Below are 22,871 nucleotides of genomic sequence, written 5' to 3'. Positions count from 1 at the left end.
CTCCAAGTACGGCCGCACCAGAGTTTTGTACAGCTTCACCATAACCTCTTGGTTCCGGAACTCGATCCCTCTATTAATAAAAGCTAAAACACGGTATGCCTTCTGAACAGCCCTGTCAACCTGGGTGGCAACTTTCAAGGATCTGTGTACATGGACACCGAGATCTCTCTGCTCATCTACACTACTAAGAATCTTACCGTTAGCCCTGTACTTTGCCTTCTGGTTACTCCTACCAAAGTGCATCACCTCACACTTGTCTGCATTAAACACCATTTGCCACCTCTCAGCCCAGCTCTGCAGCTTATCTATGTCTCTCTGCAACCTACAGCATCCTTTGTCACTGTCTACAACTCCACCGACCTTAGTGTCGTCTGCAAATTTACTAACACATCCTTCTACGCCCTCATCCAGGTCATTTATAAAAATGACAAACAGCAGTGGACCCAACACCGACCCTTGCGGTACACCACTAGTAACTGGTCTCCAGGATGAACATTTCCCATTAACTACCACTCTCTGTCTTCTTTCAGCGAGCCAATTTCTGATCCAAACTGCTACATCTCACACAATTCCATTCCTCCGCATTTTGTACAATAGCCTATTGTGGGGAACCTTATCGAGCGCCTTGCAGAAATCCATATACACCACATCAACCGGTTTACTCTCATCTACCTGTTCGTTCACCTTCTCAAAGAACTCAATAAGGTTTGTGAGGCATGACCTTCCCTTCACAAAACCGTGCTGACTATCCCTAATCAATTTATTCTTTTCTAGATGATTATAAATCCTATCCCTTATAACCTTTTCCAACACTTTACCAACAACTGAGGTAAGGCTCACTGGTCTATAATTACCAGGGTTGTCTCTACTCCCCTTCTTGAACAGGGGAACCACATTTGCTATCCTCCAGTCATCTGGCACTATTCCTGCAGACAATGACGAGTTAAAGATCAATGCCAAAGGCTCGGCAATCTCCTCCCTGGCTTCCCAGAGGGCCCGAGGATAAATCCCATCCGGCCCAGGGGACTTATCTATCTTCACCCTCTGAAGGATTTCTAACACCTCTTCCTTGTGAACCTCAATCCCACCTAGTCTAGTAGCCTGTATCTCAGTATTCTCCTCGAAAACATTGTTGTTTTCTAGAGTGAATACTGTTGAAAAATATTCATTTAGCGCTCCCCCTATCTCATCTGACTCCACACACAACTTACCACTACTATCCTTGAGTGGGCCTAATCTTACTTTCGCCATTCTTTTCTTCCTTAAATATCTATAGAAAGCCTTAGGTTTTACCCTCATCCTATCCGCCAACAACTTCTCATGTCTCCTCCTGGCTCTTCTGATCTCTCTCTTTAGGTCTTTCCTGGCTACCTCATAGCCCTCAAGTGCCCTAACTGAGCCTTCACTTCTCATCCTAACATAAGCCTTCTTCTTCCTCTTGACCAGAGATTCCACCTCCTTCGTAAACCACGGCTCCCGCACTCTACAGCTTCCTCCCTGCCTGACAGGTGCATACTTATCTAGGACACACAGGAGCTTTAACTTGAATAAGCTCCACATTTCTAATGTGCCCATCCCCTGCAGTTTCTTTCTCCATCCTATGCTCCCTAAATCTTGCCTAATCTGATCATAATTGCCTTTCCCCCAGCTATAACTCTTGCCCAGTGGTATACACCTATCCCTTTCCATCACTAAAGTAAACATAACAGAATTGTGATCGCTATCACCAAAGTGCTCACCTACTTCCAAATCTAACACCTGGTACCCAGCACCAAATCTAATGTTGCTTCGCCCCTTGTTGGCCTATCTACATACTGTGTCAGGAAGCCCTCCTGCACACACTGGACAAAAACTGACCCATCTATCGTACTCGAACTGTAGTGCTCCCAGTCAATATTTGGAAAGTTGAAGTCCCCCATGACAACTACCCTGTCTCTCTCACTCCCAAGAACAAAAGTGATAAATCGCAACATCAAACAGGTAATAAGTTTGAAAAACAAAAATGAGGAAGATGTCTAGCTTGAACATGAAGATGAAAGAAGATCAATTTGAAAGACCTTGGAGTCCTGGATGTGTCAGAGTGAGAACTGAGTAGGCAATTGTTCAGTTATTGCCTGATCACCACAGTAGGTGTGAAATTTGTGGAATCTTGGAGCACTCAGGGAATGGCTGTCTTCTCAAGAATCTGTTCACAAGCCCATTCTTTTGCAAGATGATATGAAGAAAGAAGAAAGAGAGATAGAGCAAACCTCTCCAAAATTGAATCTAATTTTCTCTTTCTCTCTGCTCTGCCAAACAAATTAATGAAATATAGTTTGTTGCACAGGGTCAGAATTTACCCCATTGTGCTTCCAAGCTGAATACTCCACAGACAACAATTCATCTCTCAATATAGATGTGAATTTATTGATGCTAACTTGGTTGTTGGGTTTCATGGGTCTTTGGATGAAATGACACTTTCTGTGCAGCCAGTATAGTGTACTACACCTGGGTTTCCTGGGCTTCACAGCCGACATCTTAGGTCAGCATTTGTCCTTTATATATATTAAAAACACACTGAATTCCATGAAGGTTTCAGATATTCAGATCAGATGATTGAAGTTAAAGTTGATGGCCCATGCTTGCCATAACAGTAACAATCATTCATAATTGGATCATTGCATATTTACTGCCACAACATGTGATGCACAGATTGCCCAAAATATATGAGGCCATTAATCAGAATGCCTTCTCCTTCATTGACCAGGTCACCTACTTGTAGAGATAAACAGTGTGGAGATGGAGGAACACAGCAGGGCAGGCAGCATCAGAGAAGCAGGAAAGTTGACATTTCAAGTTGGGACCCACCTATTCATAAATCTATGTTCACATCTGTAGATCTCAGTGAGTTAGGTCGGCAGTTTAGGTGTTGGATGTGACCGTGGAATTATCCAGCTCATAGCAAATGTCCAGTCATAACCTTTTCTTTTGGTCAGTCGGCACTGTAACCCTGATTGCACAGTTAGTTAGAGTTAGAATCATAGAATCCCTCCAGCGTGGAAGCAAGCCATTCTGCCCATTGAATCCACACCAATCCTCCAGACAGCATCCACCCAGGCTCACCCCTTTCATTTTCCTGTAACCCTGCATTTCCGATAGCTAAACCATATAGCTAACCTGGACACTATGGGCAATGTAGCATGGGCTATTTGCCGAACATCACATCTTTGGACTGTGGGAGGAAACCCAAACAGACACGAGGAGAATGTGAAAACTCCACAAAGACAGTTGCCCAAGGGTGGAATCAAACCCACTGGCACTGTGAGGCAGCGTTGCTAACCACTGAGCCACCATGCTGCCCCATTGCTCAATTACTCCCATATCCTGATCTGTCTCCAGAGTTTCATGAGACTATACATTCCCTTTAGAAAATTGCTATACCCACAGTTTCAGGCAATGTATTCCAGATCACAATTATCATCTATGTAGGGGTTTCTACAACAAACCTCTTTGCAATTAACTGAATGCAGAATCACTGTCTGCTGAATATCAGTATTCAAGTTTTGTGTTCTAAATTTGAATATGTAGCTTAGACTGCAGGCAAAATCTTCGAGGGAAAGTAATTGGCTTCACGTTTTGGAGAAAGCATCCAGACTAGAAGGTTACCTACACCGTATTCAGACTTACATATATAGTAGAGCCATGCTAATGCTCTATCTTTAATCTAAACCTCCCTGCTCTTAATCTCTGTGCCTTGGGTGATAGAGGCAAACGTGTTCAACTTTATCTTATGAGGTGGCCTGCCCATCGCAAACATTACTTTGGTAAATATCCTTCAATTCACTAACATCCTTCCTTATATACGGAGACCAAAACAGCACACAGTGCCCCAGGAATTAAAGATCCCAAATGCACGTTGTGCGTAACTGAGAAACAGTAAGTGCTCAAGCTAAGTGTAGGTACGGGGTGCCAGTTGAGTGAGTCAGGGTGTAGAGTGCCATGTTGGTGAGGGAGATAGAGTGCCAGGTGCATAAGTAAGATGGTAATGTGCCAATTGAGTTAGGCAGAGAGGGACCAGCTGTGTTCTGTGGGTAGGCTTGGGGTTTGGATCTGGGTATTTTGTAGGAGGGGCAGCTGGTGGTGAGATATCAGGGTCACATCTAGGATGGGAAGTGCTAATGTCTTTGTAAGGTTGGGTGAGGGTGTGGGGGTGGTGGGGTGCACCTTGATATGTGGTGACTGTTGACCCCAGTGCTCCTGGACAGGTGGTATATGTTGCAGGAGGACCTGAGATAATAAGGGTGCCAGCTGCAACCAGGCTGACATGGATTAGAGGGGGAAAGTGAATGACTTTGTTGGATTCTCAGGGAATTGTGGGAGATGGAGTTGGGGTGTCACCAATGACACAAACCTAGGTGGAGTGGCAGGTAGTGTTAAGTCAGCAGGAAGTCTGCAAGAAGGATTTGGCTGGGATAGGAAAGTTAGCCAAGAAGTGGGGGGTAGAATATTCTGTCGGAAAATATGAGGTTTTGCACTTTGGCAGGAAGAATAGATTATTTTTTTGATGGGGTAAGGCTTCAGAAATGTGAATCACAAGGGGCTTAAGAGACCTAGTTCAAGGTTATCTTCAAGTGAATGTACAGGTACAGTAGTAGTTAGGAAGGCAAAGGCAATATCAGCATTCACTCCAAAAGGGCCAGAATACAAGAGCAAAGATGTACTGCTGAGGCTGTTTCCTCCTCTGTTCGGACTGTATTCCAACTATTATGAGTGTATCTGAGGGAAGATGTGCTGGTGTTAGAGGAGCTTTACAAGAATGATCCTGGGGGTGAAGGGTTATCATATAAAAAGTGGTTGAGGACTCTGGGTCTGTACTTGATGGAGGTTGGAAGAATGTGAGGGAAATTCATGAAAAACTATAGGATGCTGAGAAGCCAAGATAGAGTGGATGTGGAGAAGATATTCCTACGAGTTAGAGAGACAAGGACCTGAGGACACAGCCTTAGACCAAAGGGATGACACTTCAGGCTAGGATGAGGAGGAATTTCTTCAGGTAGAGGGTGTGAATTTGTGGAACTCACTGCCACAGAGAGCTGTGGAGGCCAAGTTATTGAGTGCCTTTAAGACAGAGATAGATATGCCTTGATGAGTAAGGGGATCAAGGGTGACAGGGAGAAGGCAGGAGAATGGGTTCAGAAAAATATCAGCCATTATCAATGGGTGGAGTGCACCTAATGGGCTGAATGGTCTAATTCTGCTCCTTTATCTCATGGTCTTATCATTTTGGTCAAAAGTTTAGCAAGGAGTTTGACTAGATTTTTAAAACTTTCATTTTTCCTGTGTATCCATAAAGATTATGTGAGTAAGATGCTTTTGAATTCTTTGGTTTTAATGAACACTCTCAGTGGATTTCAGATACAGGGGAATTTCAATTTCTCGTGCAGGGAGTCAGCTGGACTGAATCCTGCTACATGAGTCCAATCCAAAAACTCTTTGACTGTCTGAACATCTGAGTCTTATTTCTGCATGCCATTAACTCAGAAATGATGGTATTTTGTCGTATGTAAACTGCTCAGTTTTCCTGCTGTTCTGTGCCATGTTGTTTCCTGCCAATCACTGAATGAAATTACATATTAGCCCTTAGGGACAGTGTCAGTCTACAGTCTGATCACATTAAACTCTGTTTCCAGGAGGGCTCCCAGGTAAACCTTATTTACCTCCACAACCCTATTGCACTTATACATTCATTGCACTGGTGTTAGAAAGAAGTTCTGAGCATTTGTCCACATGATTTTAGGATGTTAAATTTCAATTCTTTGGAATAGACAGACTCTCAAAGTGATTGCTGGCAGTATTTAAGATATCGCTCAGCAGCAGCTGTACATGCAGGATATTGTCTCTCCACAAGCTGGAGAATGTAGTCACTCAGATATTACTGTGGTTACATGCATCAAACGCAGAATGATATTAACCTTTTATGTGAAGCTATAGAAATGTGCAGAAGCTGATATTATCCCACTTTTCAAATTGCAGCAGGCAGCTAAAGTAATGGCATCGAATGAGTCAACATCAGCAGAAATGGTTCCCTCTTTCTTTCAGGCTGATTCAGAAGAAACTGCGATTTTACACATTCTCCTTTTCACTGTTGGATAGACTGCATAGTTGGCAATTCCACACAGATTTCCCTTATCCTTAGCGATTTTGATGTAACCTTCTTCACCCCATTCTGTCCCCCAACTGACAAACAAGAAAAGGAAATTGGCATTAACATTTCAAAGTTGTTTCAAAAGATAGTTGTGAAGAATTGAGTTATCCTGGGAGCGGATTGAGATCTTTTGAGATATTAGATTTAGTTCAAGTATGTTTTACCTGATTTGAGTCAGAGAGTTGAGTGGCACAAGACTACAGTAGTGCAAGCTGCAAACCAGAAGCCAGGAGTTATATCATTGTGATATCTTACATAGGTTTTCAGTACCAACAGGGAGTGTGGATTCACTACAAGCTTCCAAATGGCATGAGGGGAGATCCTGTGAGGGGAGACATCTCAAACCGGAGCAGGTAGCTAGGGAATAAGTGGCACAGTGGTGAGCACTGCTGCTTCACAGCACCAGGGATCTGGGTTCAATCCCAGTCTTGGGCAATTGCCTTTGTGGAGTTTGTACATTCCCTCTGCATCAGTGGGTTTCCTCTGAGTGCTCAGGTTTCTGCTTGCCTGCAGCCCAAACATGTGCATGTTAGATGGTTTGGCCATGCTAAGTTGCCCATTGTGTCCAGGAATATGTGCAGACAGTGGGCTAGCTATGGGAAATGCAGGGCTATAAGATAGTGGGGTGGGTCTGATTGGGATGCTCTTGTGGGGGGGTGGTTGGTGTGGACCTGATGGGCCAAATGGCCTGTGTCCACACTGTAGGGATTTTATGAGGGAGATTAGTGGCTGTGGCCCGCTGTCCTTAGAGGGGTGAAGAATTTCCGAAAGTTTTTACTAACAACATCCTGAGGTTGCCTGCCACAGGAGGCTGTCTGAGTGGTGGGTGAGTCGATAGTGGCTCTAGGTTCCCCAATCTCTGTCCATTCACGTACACATATGTCCTGCACTGTAGGGTTACTCTACCCTAAAAACATTCCTCCAAATACTATCACCGCATTGAAATGTCACCAAATTATTGTACCACCCATTGAGCACTGATAATATCCACCTGAATGAACCATATTTTGTACATTTCCTATCTCCACTCAGATTTTTTCCCCTTTGAGGAATAGGATGAAAGTGTGCAAAGGATTTGCAGATTTATTATGAACTGTTGGCAATAAAGTATCTGATGAATGTTCTTGACTAGCCAGTCCTGGGGTGAAGCTTGAACTTGGAGGTTTTTGTTCAGATATGGCAGGAGGGAGCCTTCCTACTGAACCACAAGACCACCTACTTGAAACATTCCACCATCCGATCCAGCCACCACCTTCTCCAATTAAAACTGAAAGAACTGCAGATGCTTTCAATCATGAAAAAATAACAGAAGGTGCTGGAAAGCTTAGCCGGTTTGGCAGGATTTGTGAAGAAAAAATCATAGTTAATGTTTCGGGTCCAGTGACCCTTCCTTGGAACTGGGCCTGAATCGTTAAGTGATGTTTTCTTCACAAATGTTGCCAAACCCACTGAGCTTTTCCAACACCTTCTGTGTGTTTTTTTAATCTACCTCCTCCAACCATGATATTATCCCAGGCAGCTCTACCATTAAGCCTTCACATCCAGATAAACACAATGTTTCATGTTGATTAAACATATACACAGTCTGCAGCACAGAGACAGGAAATTCACTCTGTGCCAGTGTTTCTTCTTCACATACATGTCCTCCCTGTCCCCTTGCTCTAACCCTGTCAACACCTCCTTCCGTTCCTTCACCCTGCTGTGTTTATCCTACTTCCTCTTCAATGTATCTGTGTCATTCAGCTCAACCACTTTCCATGGTAACAGTTTCCCCATTAACACACCCCTCTGGGTAAGGAGGTTTCTCCTGAGGTTCTGATTGGATTCATTAATGATTATCTTGTACTCAGAAGTAGCAGTTGCTCAAAACTCTTAGCTGGATAGTTGCATTTGTCGAGAGACAGAGAAACAATGAACACTTCTGGCTCTTGTCCATCTCTGAGAACTGGGAAAAGTTAGAAATGTGATCGGTTTTGAGCAAGGAGTGGGAGAGATGAGGTCAAAGTGGTACAGGTGGAAGACAGGAGGGACTGAATGACAGAAATGGACAAAGGGAATCGAAGTGGAGCAAGAAAAGAAAGCAGAAGTGTACCTGGCTGAAAGAAAAATATTCAAACAATGAAACAAATGGAAAGAAAATGTGGACAACAGTTTTCATCACTTTCATTGAAATGCCATCACAAAATTCATATTCTCCTTCCCTTTAGCATTTCCAAGGGGCTATTCCCTCTGTGATTCCCTGGTCTACTTTTCAGTCACCCTGAACTCTCCATCACTTTGTATGACACCGTTCCTTGTAAATACAAGAGATATCACACCAACCCTTATGCTCTCTCCTCCTTATCCGAGGTCCACATCATATCTCCTCAAAGTGAAAGTGATTAACAGAGATAATGGGAACTGCAGATGCTGGAGAATTCCAAGATAATAAAATGTGAGGCTGGATGAACACAGCAGGCCAAGCAGCATCTCAGGATATGTATTTTTAATCTAATTGATCTCCATTCCAAATGTGGTTACCTGTACAGTGGGGGGATCAAATGCAGATCAGGTGATTGCTTTCTGAGTAGCTCAGTTTGCCCACTGCAAGTGCCCCCTGTTCACCCATTTTACTTCACCTTTCTCTGACACTGACATCTCTGCCTCTGGCCTGTGTGAGGTTCCAGAAAGGTTCAACATAAGTTTGAGGAACTGCACTTCAGCTTTTGATCAGGCAATGTAAGCTTTCTGTACTGAACGTTGAGTTCAACAATTTCAAACTATAAATTCTACTCCCATTTTATTTCCTTGTTTCATATTTATTTCCTTTAGATAGCCATACATTTATTCTAGACACATCTTTAGTTCCTCTTGCTTTTCCTGTTGCATTAGCTTCAGAAAATAGTATTTTCTGTCATTGATAACAAAGTGTGGAGCTGGATAAACACAACAGGCCAAGCAACATCTCAGGAGCACAAAAACTGACGTTTTGGGCCTAGACCCTTCATCAGAAATGGGGGAGGAAGAGAGGGTTTTGAAATAAATAGGGAGAGAGGGTGAGGCAGATCAAAGATGAATAGAGGAGAAGACAGGTAGAGATGAGACAGACAAGTTAAAGAGGTGGGGATTGAGCCAGTAGAGGTGAGTGTACATAGGGTGGTAGGGAGGGGATAGTTCAGTCTGGGGAGGACGGACAGGTCAAGGGGGTGGGATGAGGTTAGAAGGTAGGATATGGGGATGAGGCTTGAAGTGGGAGGAGGGGATAGGTGAGAGGAAGAACAGGTTAGGGAGGCGGGGACGAGCTGGGCTGGTTTTGGGATGCAGGAGAGGGAGGGGAGATTTTGAAGCTTGTGAAATCCACATATATACCATTGGGCTGCAGAGTTCCCAAGCGGAATATGAGTTGCTGTTTCTGCAACCTTCGGGTGACATCATTGTGGCACTGCAGGAGGCCCATGATGGACATATCGTCTCAGGAATGGGAGGGGGAGTTGAAATGGTTCGTTACTGGGAGGTGCAATTTTTTTATTGTGAACTGAGCGTAGGTGTTCTGCAAAGCGGTCCCCAAGCCTCCGTTTGGTTTTCCCCTCTCTTTCATACTCTTTTTCTTTTGTTCTGTCCCACTCACCCCTTGTTCAAAACTGTTGCATATTTAACTTCCTCCAGTTCTGGTGAAAGTTGTCAGACCTGAAACATTAACTCCTTTTCTCTTTCCTTTTAGATCCCGCTGAAGTTTTGCCAATGTTTTCTGCTCTCTGTTTTCTGTTTTTATTTCACATTCCCAGCCCCCACAGTATTCTGCTTTGCCACTATTTTAATGGCTCCTATTTTGAAGGGCCCACAAATGGAGATATTTTCGCTCCACCTATTTTATCAAACGTTTCATTATCTTAAACTCCTCTATCAAGTTACCGCTTTGCTTTTTTTTATTCCTGAAGAACAAAGCTCCTCTCTGTTTGACATTTTCTGATAAATATATTCTTTCGGTTCTAGCGTCGCTCTTGTGAATTTTTACGCACCTTCTTCAGTGCCTTGGGACAGCAGTGGGAATTTTCGCGAATGTTTCCCTCCCTAGCCCAGAAACACCAGGGATAAATCCAGTGCTCTTGTCACTGCCCCAGCTCTGATTAGCTGTTTGTTGTTTCTACATCGTACATACCTGTTCTTAACCAGCCAATAGTTCATTCTACGCTCCCTTCCATATCCAACCAAGAGCACTGCATGGCCACGGCGTTGGGTGCAACTTGGATCAGCGTAAACTCCTGTAAGGAGACACTCACCTTTAATGTAATGTAATTGTCAAATATATAATCATAATTTCCTTCCTGTGCTTATTGTTGTGTTTTACATTCAAATTGTCTTCTGGTCTACAATGCTCTTTGCAAAACATTCTCCTCTGATGTTACTCTGTCTCACTTTTACTAATGTTTCCCAGTGTCCTCACCTGTGCCACCCTCATCTCCTCTGGAACACATGGCCTTTTACTGTGCTTCTCTCATTGCCATCCTCTTGACCCTGCAGCACCAATTCACATCTAATTCCCTTTCACAGACTTTCTCTTTTCCTCTTTTTCCAATGCCTTCCCTCCCAGCACTCATTTGCTTTGCATTTACTTGACCACAGCCAGGGTGAGGGTCTAGGCCTGGGTCGGAAGCTGTTTTGAGGGTCAATGTGGACCCAATGTGTTGAATCCCCTGGTTTTGATGACTCTATGATTCTAAACACTTCAGTAGTAAAACTTACCTTTGATAGGTTATATTATTCAGAGCTGATTCTGGCACCATGATATTGACCTCCTTGAGAATCCTCTGGGTCATACTGTGTGAGGACATAGTGGAGGGGTGATGGATGTGAAGTTCCGTCACTAAAACTATCTTCTCCTTCTGATAGTCATCAGCTCATGCACTTCACACAGACATCACATTGGCTGGAGACTCCCTGCTTTGCCTCATTTCTGAAGAGCATACAGACAAAGAGAGCAATTGCATCTACTTCAGTGAGCCCAGCAATATCCAGAGGGTGAGGAGTAGGAGCTTGTGAAGACCTCACATCTACAGGTCTTGCCTGACAGGACAAGCACTGCTCCAGACTATTCTCACTCCAAGCTGAGAACTGCCTGAGCAGGGCTTGCCCTCATGAGGAGTTGGATGGCTATCTCAGCCTAGCTGATGTCAGGGCCACAGCTACCCTGATGTTTTTAGACAGCTGGCCACTTCAGGAAGCAGCTGAGGATATCTCCTCATGCTGAGCACATACTTACATTCCAGATGTAGCTTTCTTTTTATTCATTCATGGGAGGAGGGCCCTCACTAGTTGAGCCAGCATTTATTGCTCATCCCTAATTGCTCAGAGGGAAGTTAGGAGTCATGTGAAGACCAGACCAACAATCAACAATAGATTCACAGTCATCGTTTGACTCTTAATTCCAGATTTTTATTTAATTCAAATTCCACCATCTGCCATGGCAGGATTTGAACCTGGATCCCCAGAACATAGAACATAGAACAATACAGCGCAGAACAGGCCCTTCGGCCCTCGATGTTGCGCCGACCTGTGAACTAATCTAAACCCCTCCACCTACACTATTCCATCATCATCCATATGCTTATCCAAGGACTGTTTAAATGCCCCTAATGTGGCTGAGTTAACTACATTGGCAGGCAGGGTGTTCCACGCCCTTACCACTCTCTGAGTAAAGAACCTGCCTCTGACATCTGTCTTAAAGCTATCACAGAACATTACCTAGGCCTCTGGATCTACAGCCTAGTGATAATACCACTAAACCATCACCTCCCCAATGTGATGACGTTTTCCCTAAATTGCAACTGCTCATGAAGAAGGGTCTAGACCCAAAACATCAGCCTTCCTGCTCCTCTGATGCTGCTTGGGCTGCTGTGTTCATCCAGCTCTACAGCTTGTTATCTCAAATTCTTCAGCATCAGCAGTTCCTAGTATCTCTACTCATAATCTCCCCCGTCCCTGTCTTGAGGAGAGGCAAGGAGTGTGGGCAGTGTTGGGGCCACCTCTGCAGGTTTGCCCTCGGTTCAGGCTGCCATCTACTGAAGCCGCAATGTTTTGGGTGCATATTGTGACCAACTTATTGAGGTTTTCAACAGAAAAGGGCACTCACTCTATCCATACTGCATAACAAGCAGGGACAAAGCTGGAGGTATCCAGCCATGATTCTTGTACCTTAGGGAACTCACAGGTTCCTGTATTATTCTATGATTCTCAGGCAATGCAGGGTTGTTTGCTGGGAGATAAGGGGAAACCCCCATCCCGTCCTTCAAACATGGCTGATGATACTTGTCGGAAAACCTCAGACTATCAAAGAACAAAGAAACTTTGCTTCCTACATTTCCACCAGGGTCATAGTGGAATAGACCATTGATTTAAGACAAGGTTCTGACGCTTGGCCCAGTCTGGTGTGGGTCTTGCAGAATAGCCCAGTGAAAATGGGCCACATCACAGTGGCATGTTTCACAACAGGAACTAACGAAAGGGGAATGTCTTGGATATAGATGAAACCAGGCATTAACAGCAACGATGAAAGGAGGTGATGGTCTCGTGGTATTATCACTGGACTGTAAATCTGGAAACCCAGATAATGTTCTGGGAGCCTGGGTTCAAGTCCCATCATGGCAGTAGGTGGAATTTGAATTTAATAAATATCTGGAGCTAAGAATCTATTGATGACCTTGAATCCATTGTCAATTGTCAGGGAAAAAGCCATCTGGTTCACTGATGTCATTTAGGGAAGGAAACTGTCATCCTTATCTGATATGGCCTATATGTGACTCCAAACCCACAGCAATGTGATTGCTTCTTAACTGCCCTTTAGGCAATTAAGGATGGGCAATAAATGCTACCTAGCTAGTGACAATAAAGGAAGTGAGGACATTGACCAGTAAAGCTATCCAAGAGAACACAACTCAACCCACGTGGCACAGAGCATGCTCAAATTGAAACCTGTTTCCAGGATGAATGAACTGTTTGGACTTTGTTACACTGTTTAAAGATTCTGTTGACAATCAATCTGGGCAGCAATCTCTGCTTAGTGCATGCAATATGGGGATATTGAGCTTTTTTGACAGTCATTGGCATTTTTAAAATATATGCAATGCCATCCATCTGATTGTATGTGTCATGCACTTGTGTGATTCTTGTGTGATTCTGAGGGCAGTCCATTCTATTCCCTTTGAGCATAGAGAAGGAGGCAGAGTGGTATTGCCAGGATAGAGTCCTCCCCATGGTGCAGGGGAACCACATCTCAGCTGTAGCATTGACTGTGACAGCTACCTGCTCTCTCTGCCTTCTCAATGTCTGCCTGGAGGGCCCCATACTTCGCCTAAGGAAGGGCACCTCGCTTCTCGTGTTCACCTCCTGTACTAAGGTCCCCATTGCTGTCTCAGAGACCCTTGGGGCTGCTGCCTGGCCTGTTGCTCCATTTTCATTTCCCGTTCTGCTCAGAGTTTCTTCTTGTGTTCAAGCCCCTGTCCCTTGAAGGGGGACAGGATTGTCTTTCAGTCATGTGGACTGCTTTAAGTGGTGCCAACCTCACACTTGGGCTCAATGCCAAGGTGTGCCTTCACTCAGCAGCACATCATCACTGAGCTGCACCTCACAGTCAGTTACGTTAGTGACAGTGCAAAATTTCTGAGCTGCTTGCACCACTGCAAAAAGGAGTGGGTAAATTTCCCATCGCCATTCCTGAGCACAGTTTCCAATCTGACTGAAATGGTTTCTGACAGCACTGGGCTGCCTGTAGCATGGGGGAGGAGGGAAACATGAATAAGGGGACGAGCTTTACAGTTCCCCTTATACACATCGAGACAGCATTAACACCAACAAACAACTTGACAGGGAATGTGTGCAGACGTTTGACTTTGAAAACATTTTATGTGGAATTTGTAGATTGTCCATTTAATATACCTTATCCACACAGTCTATTTCTTACCTTGTTTATAGAAGTGGAAGGTCTTTGGACGAGCATTAAGCGAAACAGCGATTGGTCCAATTCTTCTCGAAGCCCTCGCTAAACAACGTTCTCCTCTTTGTATGTTTCTGTATCTGGCGACTTTGGCAACAATATTATTTTTCTGAAACTTGCAGGATCCTTGCTAATTGTTAAAAGGAAATATTGAAAGTTAATGTTCAAGAATAGCTTGCCAAAGTTCTACCGACAAGTTTTCAGCCTCAGACACTCACAATGATGCGGTGTTTTGCTCATCAAAATATTTAAATGAAAATGTGCTGCATAATCCGGCTTCCATATTTACTGATGTTATTGTCCATTAAACAGACATTACTGACTGTCTCCACTGACTTCATGAGACAGACAGAGTGAATGAAGATGAGGCAAGACCTTTCTTTTGGAACATCATATCTAATGATGGCCATGCACCTGCCTCCAAGTTTCATAACCCAGAAGTAACTATTGAAGAGTCTCCCTCTTCCAAACTAGAAGCAAGGTTTGGGCCAGTGTCTCACCCATTTACCTTACTGAAAACGTAGTTTGCTTCCAGAGAGAAAAAAAACAGGGTGGAATTTAATGCACTGCCATGTGCTGAATTTGCAGTGGGAGAGGCAGTAGCTAATTGGACATGAGGGTGACAAGCAATTGGCCATACCCTGAACAAGTCTGTGATGGTCACTCTCTGAATGGTCTGCTTAATCTGCCAGCAATTGAGGCTCTTAGATCAGCAATGGTTGACCACTTGAACGTCTCCCCCAGCTGCTTTTGGCATGAACCCATATAGGGAGCACAACAAGAAAATTGCTGTGATGCCACTTTCTAGCTCCAGAAGAGGGTCCTTATTTTATAGAGGGACCTGGTATTGGGAAATAGGAATTACTGACAGCCTCCCACATGTCAATCATACACATTGTACACCCTGGGACCTTTTTCCTGCCACCACTCACCCTCTTGTCTTTTCTTTGGCAATCACACAAGACCAGGAGGTTTTCAGTGGAGATTCAGGATGTCATTACAGGATAAGGGAGAAATAAGAGAGAGAGCTGGACCTGTCCTGAATGCTGATATTTTCTCAGCCTTCCTCAAGCTACCAGTGCAGTGGCACTGACAGAAACCTGGGAGCAGATTCTCAGCGAAGGATTGATCCAGAGTAGGATGTCAGCTGTCATTTGATCAGTGCTGGGTTACACTGTCTAACACCATGAATGCCATAAATATGTTGTACCTGGTGAATTTGAAACAGATTGTAGAGTGATTTACCTGTGCTGTGGTTCCTACTCAATGTCGTTTCTTCTCACATATCAAAAGGCCGACTTTTGATATTCACCTCTGCATCCATGGCTCGTTGTGTCACAATCAAGCAAGTTCTGCTCACTCAGAGAAATCAGTCTTCCACAGACCTTTGCCCATTGTCCTTCAATGGCACCAGTCATGCTGAAAGCCCAGCAAGAGCCACAGGGCCCCTGGTAATGACAGAAATACAATCGCGATAAGACATGCTGATGTAAAAATAAAATCCTCTTTTCATCCATCATCAACTGGAGCTCAGATTTACATCACCGATGTTCATTAATTTTCTTCATGTGTTTCCCAGGCTTTGTGCAAAACACCATAGAGTGCGAGGGCCAGAGTGACGGGATTTATGACCACCATTGGATTTCCACGTGTATATCAGGGCAGCTGCGCATATGAGGCTGGGAGCTCCCTGAGATCGGTCTGTAGCATTTTATGACCTGTTGGAAATTCACTCCCTTAATGTGTTGCTGGACTCTGATCATGAATGAATCATTCAGGGATTTCCTCATTTCCTGGGAGCACTAGTGATTCTTAAATTACTACTCACTCTTGGGTGATCATGTTCACATTATCGATTTTTTCAGAAATACATTGGTTTCATTAACATCTTTGAGGGAAGGAAATCTGATATCCTTACCTCTTCCAGGCCATATATGACTCCAGACATATAATGTGGTTGACCCTTAACTGCCCTCCGAAATGCCCCGGCAAGTTCCTCATTTCCAGGTGCAATTAGACATGGCAATACATAATGGCTCATCTAGTGATACCTACATCTCACGAATGAAATTAACAAAAACAGCCTGATGGAGAAACCAATGAGAATGGGCTGCATGTGACTCCATGAGAGCAAGGTCAATGGCACAGTTTCAGGAAATGGTTGACAAGAAGGAATTGACTAGTTTAAGCTTCCACACTAGATACTTTGAAAAGGAGCACAAAAAGTATCAGAAAGGCACACAGCAAGGAAGAAAACACTTTCTAGCTGATGGGCATTCACCAAGTTAAAGGTCTCCCATACAGTGGAAAGGGGGTAACAAGACAGTGCAACTTCTTCTGCAAGAGTATCTGAGAAATAAAAGATCCACCAATGGAGAAATGAACCACAGATCAAAACCAGTGCTCTCAGCACTGATACTAAAGATCTAGCATTCTTGAGAATTCAAACAGAGTGCATATGATGACTTCAGCTTGTACAAGGGGGCATAGCTACAAATTGAGGGGTGATCGATTTAAGACAGATGTCAGAGGCAGGTTCTTTACTCAGAGAGTGGTAAGGGCATGGAACGCCCTACCTGCCAATATAGTTAACTCAGCCACATTAGGGGCATTTAAACAGTCCTTGGATAAGCATATGGATGATGATGATGGGATAGTGTAGGGGGAGGGGCTTAGATTAGTTCACAGGTCGGCGCAACATCGAGGGCCGAAGGACCTGTCCTGTGTGTATTGTTCTATGTTCTATGCTCTATGTTCTGAAAGAGTTTTTGAAAAGTCTGGACCCCATGAAGTGATGAAGCCAGAGTTCTTGGGCACCGGTAAAGGAAATACCATCATGTACATGATTGTTTAATTGTCAATCATAGGAAAATGTTGCACATGTTAATGGTACTGAAAGAGTTACTGTTCACCTTAAATTTGATTGTACCCATTCCACTGATGCTACATTGCTGTGTGTATGTGGAGAGGAGTTTTATCCTAGCTTTCAGAAGGAGCAGGGATATCTGCACCAGCTCCTGAGGTGTTGGTAATTATGCCTGAGCAGACATAATAGTACTCATTGCTGACATGATTTAAGCCTTCGTGCTGCCTGAGAAAAGTGCCTCTTCTGGCAGATGTGGCAAATACCACAAGGTTTTGGGAATGGTCATTTGGAAATTGCTGCTGCACTGAAAGCCCTAACCAATCAGAGGTGATGGCACGCTGGTATACAGTTACTGTGAGTTGTCCTGACAGTCCTCAGCATGTGATTGGGATCTCATTAATTCAAACAGCTTCAGCAAACATGGGCAAGGAAGGCTCCTACTGATTAATACCTGCTGGACTAAACTCATTTGATGAATCAAGGATCATCCACATTGAACATCATTTGGAAGAAACATTTCAGGTGGCAACGGCACACTATATATTTTGGGTGGGGACGTCAATGCCCATCATCAAGAGTGGCTCAGTAGTGCCTCTAATATAACAAGGTGTAGAGCTGGATGGACACAGCAGGCCAAGCAGCATCAGTGGAGCAGGAAAGCTGATGTTTCAGGTGTGGACTCTTCTTCTGATGTGTGACAGACCTGGGCAAGGCTTGAAGGATGTCACTGCAAGACTAGGTCTATGGCAGGAAACCAAAAGGGACAAACTAATTGACCTCATCCTCACTAATCTATCAGTTACAGATATACCTGTCCATGATAATACTGATAGGGCTAACTATTGTCTCAACTTTGTGGAGGCCCAGAGCCATCTACGTGAATGCTATGCTTGAATCAATTTGATTCACTCTGTTTGATAAAAGAAGCAGCTGAAGGCAATGAAAAGTGCAAAGAATCTGAGAATGTTCTAGCAATACTGCTGAAAACATGGACTCCAGACCTTGTCCCATAGCCATGGCATTCCAATACAACGTTAACACTGACATCAAACTAACAATATGAACAATAATCCAGGTATGTCTGATCCAATTCTAAAAAAATGGATAAATATAACCCACCAATCACTAGCCTGCAAGTATACTCAGGATCATCAGTAAAGTGATGGAAGGTGTCAGTAACAGTGCTATCAAGCATCACCTGCTCAGCAATAACCTGCTCAGTGACGCCCAGTTTGGGTTCCACCAGGGTCACTCAGCTCCTGGCCTCATTACAGCCTTGGTTCAAACATGGAAAAAAGAGCTGAACCCAGAGGTGAGGTGAGAGTGACTGCCTTTGACTTCAAGGCCACATTTGACTGAGGGGGGCAGCAAGAGGTCCTCTTAAAACTGGAATCAATGGGAACCAGGGGAAAACGTCTCCATTGGTTAGAACCATACCTGGCAAAAATAAAGTGGTTCTGATTGTTACAAGTTAATAATCTCAGTCTCAGGAAAGGCCTGCAGGAACTCCTATCAAACAGAGTGAATCAAATTACAGGAGTAATGTTCTAGATCTAGCCATCTCCTATCCTCAGGTCAGAAATGGGGACGTTTGCTGATGTTTATACATTCACAGCTCTTCAGACGCTGAAGCAGTCTTTCTGCATACACATCAAAATGTGATCAAGTTCTCGGCTTGGGTTGATAGGTAGCAAGTTATATTTGCACCACAAATGTGTCAACTAACAGGACCGCATCTAAACATTGCCTCTTGACAATTTTATCAAGAATTTCCCTCAGTTCTGGGATTGACATTGAGCAGAAACTGTCCTGCACCAGCTTTATAAACACTGTTGCTGCAAGGGCAGGTAAGAGGCAGAGAATTCTGTGACAAACGACTCATCTACTGATTCCTCAAAGCCCATCCACCAACTACAAATCTCAATTCAGTTGTATGAAGGAAAATTCTCCACTTGCTTCAAATGGTGCAGATCCAACAGCACTTAAAAAATTCAATGCTATCTCGGACAGGTTGGTTGGTACCCCATCTAACATCATCAATTTTCACTCCCTCTACCACAAGTGGCAGCAGAGTTAATTATTTGCACAATGCCCTGCAAAAAGTCACAATTCTTTGAATGACACCTTCCAAACCCACAAAACATACCACCTGAAATGACAAGAGCAACAGGTGCATTGGAGCACAAAGACTTGCAAAACCCCCTCTTGGCTACACACTATTCTGACTTGGAACAGTATCACCATTCCTTCACTGTTGCTTAGTCAAATCCTGCATCTCCCTTCCCCACGGAGCATAGTGTGACCCAAGTACTGCAGTATTTCGAGAAGGCAAACTCACCAACACATTCTCAATGGCAAATGGCAATGGGACACAAGTTCTGGCCTATGGAGTCACAGAGAAGTATAGCCTGGAAACAGACCCTTCTGACCAACCAATCTATGCCTCCCATAATCCCAAACTAAACTATTGCCACATGCATGTGCTTGGCCCATATCCACTCAAACCTTTTCTATTCATGTACTAATCCAACGTCTTTTAAAAGTTGTAATTGTACCCACATCCACCACTTCCTGTGGAAGTTCATTTCCACACATGAACCGCCCTCCATATCAAAAAATTGACCCTCATGTTTTTTTTTCAATCTGTCTCCTCTCACCTTAAAAAATGTGTTCCCTAGTCATGAAATCCCACCTCCTGCCGAAAAGACAAATACCATTAACTTTATCTACACCTTTTACTATTTTATAAACTCTTGTAAGGTTGCTTCTCAACCTCCTATGCTCCAGTGACTAAACTCCCAGCCTATCCAGCATTTCTTTACAAAGCAAACCATCCATACTAGGCAACATCATGGTAAATTTCTTCTAAACCCTCTCCAGCTTAATATCATCCCTCCTATAAGTGTGCAACCTGAACTGGACACAATATTCCAGAAGCAGCATTAACAATATCCAAAGAAAATTTAAAATAAATGACAGTGAGTTCAAAAAGAAGACAAGCTCTGATGAAGTGCGCTGTGAACAATGGAAAAGACAAATTAGAGCATGTGTGAGGCTGTTGCTAAGCTCACTGATCAAAGAGAAAGGGGAGCTTTACCTAATCTCTGACTCAGGAAGGCGCTGGTGTGTTCTGCCTTTAGCACCTACAGCCTTCAGCCCAACAATTTATTACGAAGTTGGGTAGAATACTGGTGGATTGGGAGGCAAGAAGCTAGGATTTGGTGTTTGTAAAATGCTGGGGAGGAAACATGGTGTTGTCCCTTGAAATGATGGTGTGCTTTTTCTGTGCTGAAAGACTTAAAATGGAGGTTTATGAGCAGCAGCTTGAAAGCTTGCAAGTACAAAGAGAGCAGCTGAATTAAAATATTTGTATAGAAAGGCGGAAATTAGCAGGCCAAGCAGCAGTTTTTAGCAAGACAACAAGCTTTTGAATGTAGCCAATCAATTTGAACCAGGCACTTAGATATCAAAAAACAATTAAATTTAAATCTGCTGGTTTTGACAACATGGGCCCAATCCCTTTGTAAGAAATATTGATATGTCATTGAGCGTATAAGAGAAGAGGACAACTGGAGAAAGCCCAGAACTAACTTACATCCGCCAGAGCTAACAGTCCTCAGCTTTCAAGAGAGAGTCATTGGGTCTCACAGCTCCTCTATTTCTTAGAGAAAGCACTATCTAAATGGCAATGATACCCATGGCACAACTAGTTAACATTCCTGACAGCAGAATCAATAAAGAAGACATTTCTGACAGAAGAGTTGACAAAGGCGGAACAGAAGACACATAACCTATCTGTAATTTCAAGAGACTAAACTCTTTTTTCATATAAATGGGACTTATATTTATTGCAATAGCATACTATTAGAATCTGGTTTTATTTGGGAATAGTTAGTAGTGAAAGGGAGTTTATTCGGTTCGTTAATAGATTTTTAATTTGCTCACTGTTAGAGTTGGATAAATAAATTGTTCCTTGTTGGTTGTAAAGTGAGTGCCAAGAATTTATTTTATCTCACCACTAGAAGTTGCTGAAGGGCAAGTTACACCACTTTTTATAATCCTTTGACAGGTTGTAGGATGGGATGTTCCTTTTTGGGCGTTTCAGCTGCAGTTCTCAGAAAGGAGCTAATCTTTATAACACACTGTAAATGAACTGAAAATTGTAACAAATCTTGCAAAGTGTCAGATTGTCTTTCCTTGCACTTCTGTTATCTCTGCTCAGGATGCCAGTCTGGTGTTTATCCATACTTTTGGTTTCAACCAATCTTCAATTTAAAGTAGTACCACGTTCCCAGTTTAATATTGTCCTTGTTCTTTTAATTCCACTTTGATCACTGTCCTGTTTGATTTCAAATTAGAAATTCTTCAACTCGCTCTATATTTCATTAGCGTTGTCACTGTGTACTATTGCTGTGACTGTAATTTCAGATGAGGGCAACAACCCCATTGATCAGATGGAAGGTCAGGTTTGACTCTGCATCCACTGGACCTGGAAATAGGATCTGAAAATGGAAATTAACTTTGCTTACCAGTTGAGACAAGCTCATGATAACTTCAAGATTTTTTTCAGACTGAGCTTTCACAAGTAATTAATAACGGAAGAATTCCTGCTGATTGTTACCTGACTTTTCATTTGAGTAACCAAACCCCTTTTACGCCAGTCGACAGCTCTGAGTTTCAGATCATCATCGCCTTCTTCAATTTCATTAGATTCAAGATCGTCAACATCTTCATTAAAATCATCTCCTTCATCAACATCTTCTTCAGTTGAGTTATCAGCTTCAGCATGGAAGAATCCATTCATGATTTCATTAAACTCTTCAGTGGTCTAATGATCAAACACAATGACACTCACTTATGAAATGAGTAACTTTTGAATGGACATTGCTCTGGACAAAGATCAATAACAACACAGAGATACGTTGTCACCTGTTCACGGGGTTTAACCAACCGAGAGATCAAAGCTGCTCTGGCACTCCACTCTAATAGGCACCATGCTGTGGTAACTTCTAAAACTTTTCACTGCATTTTTCATGCTGAAGTACAGATGGCAATAAATTTCTGTTCTATTCTGCTCTATTCACTACTACTGCCTCAAATAAAGAAATGGAGAAAAGGTCGGTGAGTCAGTTTCTTCACAGTTCAATGTAAACTTGAACAGAGGGCCTGAAGGTGATAAAACATTGATCTGGACTATTGTGCAAATGTTCAAGATGGCAGCAGCGATTATAAGTATGCCTCACTTTGAAATAATTTGAGGATATGATCATTAAAATGCTACAAAGCACTTTCATTACGAGGGAAATGGGTTAAATCTCCCCCATGATGGTTGACTTTATCAATGTTTAACCAAGCTGTCTGGATAAACAGCATCTCACATTCCACCATCAACATTGCCACAAACTCCTGGTCACTGCTAAAGCAGTAGGTCTGCAATTGGCCTCAGGACCCTTGAATCTAAGAGGAGAAAGTTAGACAGTGTTCCTACTTCTGATCACTCTGAGAAGTAGTGTTACACAAGTATCAGTTCTCACTGTAGCAGGTGAGGGCCAGGGGAAGATCCATGCAGCTGGTGTGTTGAGTACTGTCAACACTGTCGTCTTGAATTTGGTGGTGAACCTGTCCATTATCTGCTTTATATTTGGAAAGAACTGCAGATATATGAACAATGCCCCAGCCCATGGAACTACCTGTTTGACAGAAGCAGGCAGAATGTAATGGGACGTAAAATGGAAAGGAGAACCTATCTTGCCTGAAATATATGTTGGTGAGAGAGATTGAATTCTTGGTTGAAATGAAGTTTTATGATAACGTTGTTCATTTAGTAACAGCACCACAAAATTCAGCATCTA

At 43.3% G+C, this 22,871-nt stretch overlaps 1 protein-coding gene across 1 annotated transcript; it reads right to left on the bottom strand.

Annotated features, from left to right (window-relative positions):
* Positions 1-5,818: 5,818 nt before the first annotated feature.
* On the bottom strand, positions 5,819-21,847 carry LOC132207550 (procathepsin L-like; the record flags this gene model as incomplete). Its single annotated transcript, XM_059643503.1, has 6 exons — positions 5,819-6,216; positions 10,323-10,425; positions 14,121-14,283; positions 15,449-15,601; positions 19,166-19,168; positions 21,641-21,847. Coding segments are annotated over 6 exons (771 nt in total), but the record flags the coding sequence as incomplete, so codon positions are not given.
* Between the last annotated feature and the right edge of the window lie 1,024 nt (positions 21,848-22,871).

This window comes from Stegostoma tigrinum, assembly GCF_030684315.1.
Source record: "Stegostoma tigrinum isolate sSteTig4 chromosome 30 unlocalized genomic scaffold, sSteTig4.hap1 SUPER_30_unloc_2, whole genome shotgun sequence".
In the NCBI taxonomy this organism is placed as follows: domain Eukaryota; kingdom Metazoa; phylum Chordata; class Chondrichthyes; order Orectolobiformes; family Stegostomatidae; genus Stegostoma; species Stegostoma tigrinum.
This window is presented reverse-complemented; position numbering and strand designations above follow the sequence as displayed.